The sequence below is a fragment of the Myotis lucifugus genome, unplaced genomic scaffold, assembly GCF_000147115.1.
Source record: "Myotis lucifugus unplaced genomic scaffold, Myoluc2.0 scaffold_345, whole genome shotgun sequence".
Classification (NCBI taxonomy): Eukaryota; Metazoa; Chordata; class Mammalia; order Chiroptera; family Vespertilionidae; genus Myotis; species Myotis lucifugus.
This window is the reverse complement of record NW_005871393.1, coordinates 211,177-212,794: the sequence shown is the minus strand read 5'-3', so window position 1 is coordinate 212,794 and position 1,618 is coordinate 211,177. Positions and strand designations below refer to the sequence as shown.

General features: G+C 57.0%; 1 protein-coding gene across 7 annotated transcripts in view; it reads left to right on the top strand.

Annotated features, from left to right (window-relative positions):
* Positions 1 to 6: 6 nt before the first annotated feature.
* GRK5 (G protein-coupled receptor kinase 5) overlaps positions 7 to 1,618 on the top strand; it is a 173,826-nt gene continuing 172,214 nt past the window's right edge. For 5 of the 7 annotated variants that reach the window (XM_023764727.1, XM_023764729.1, XM_023764725.1 and 2 more), the window contains exon 1: positions 7 to 197. In XM_023764727.1, the coding sequence (XP_023620495.1) occupies positions 146 to 197 (52 nt within the window). In that variant the 5' untranslated portion in view covers positions 7 to 145. Of the gene's footprint in view, positions 198 to 318; positions 458 to 1,618 lie in introns of those variants that run through there. The other 2 variants (XM_023764728.1, XM_023764730.1) reach the window with 2 other exon arrangements.

The window sequence follows — 1,618 nt, the reverse complement described above, 5'->3', positions numbered from 1 at the left end:
GGTAGGAAGGCGGGCTCCCGGCTCCCGGCTCCGGCTCCGGCAGCAGCGGCGGCAGCCCGAGCAGCGGCAGCAGCAGCAGCAGCGGCAGCACCCCCAGGCGCTGACAGCCCCGCCGGCCGGCTCCCTCGCTGACCGCCGACTGTCAATGGAGCTGGAAAACATCGTGGCCAACACGGTCTTGTTGAAAGCCAGGGAAGGTAAGAGGCAGGGCTGGTGCGCGCCCGGCCCCTTCGCCGCGGGCCCGGGTGCGGTGCCGGGCGGCGTGCGTGTGCAGGATGCCCGCAGCGAGTGGGTCGTGAGCCGGACACCCCGGAGAGCTGCCCCGCCGGCGCCCCAGGTGGGCTGCCCGTGGGCTCCGGGCATTTATTTGGACTTGGGCGGGGAAGGAGCCACACCGAGGCTGGGGGTGCCAGCCTCCTGCCCTAACCTTACAGACCTCTCGGCAGCTGGTGGAAAGGTCAGTTGGGAAAGCATTGGTTCAGGAAGAGATGGGCAAACATGCAAATAAAATAGCTTTCCGAGTCGGCCCAGGACGGGTTCTAGGAGTGTGAATTGGGGTGTGTGTGAGTTGGGGGGGCGGGGGGGGCGGCGGAATGAGCAGAAGCCAAGTGTTTGCCTGCGCAGGCTGAGTTGATACAGGCTGTTGCTGGAAACCATCCGCTGGGAATGTTTCTCAGGGAAATCCCGTCGTGTGGAAGGAAGCCTTTTAAAGGCAAAGTAAGATGTTGAGGAATTAGCCTGTTCCTAGAATAACGAGAGGGTGGATGTACAAATCATCTAGAAAATAAGTCAGGATTTCAGAGGTCCCCCCCCCCTTTTTTTTGGCGGGGCGTGAGGGGGGGTGGGTAACAATTGTTTGGTTTTGGCTCCATTAAGAAAGGTAAGTGTGCCGGTGCTTAAATGTAATGATTTGCATTTTGGGTGCAAATCATTACATTTCCTGCATTTAGCTGGCAGGAAATGTCTACACGGAGTGGGCAAGATCCTAAAGTCAAAGCTATAAACACACGTTTTGACGCTTCCTTGAGATGAAAAAAAAAAAAAAAGTGGCCCAGAAACTTAGATGGCTTCTGAAATGATTGTGCGCCTGTAAACAGACGATATTTAGGAGCACCTGGAATTTTATGTAACATCTCCTTTGCCAAGATGTGAGCTCTGGTGGGCAGCCTTTTTATAAAACGGGGAAGTGGTTTCTCCGCTTCATGGGAGGAGACTTTATTTGACACCCAAGGTAGGAGGCAGCCCGAGTGAGGTCTGGACTTCAGAAGAGCACTGGGGGAGCAGCCCACGAAAATGCCGTACCTGCTTCCCCACATTTCCTCTCGCCCACTTTGGGGAGCGAAGGGAGGGTTTCTGGCCAGCGGTGGACCGGTTTGTGTCGATCCAGCCGGGTCCATCCCCTTGTGGCTCTGCGGCTGGGGCGGTGCACAGCCCAGCCCTTCAGCCCCCTGTTCACGTCGTAATTCCGTCCTCACTTGTCGCTCTAAAGCCGTCAGCCGCCTGGAAGGTTTGCTTTGAAAACCCCAGCAGAGTTTAAAATATTCAGGTCTATCAATCCCGCCCCCCCCCGCTCCCCCCCCGCCAGTTACTCAGCTTTGGTGTGAGAACACATTTGTGG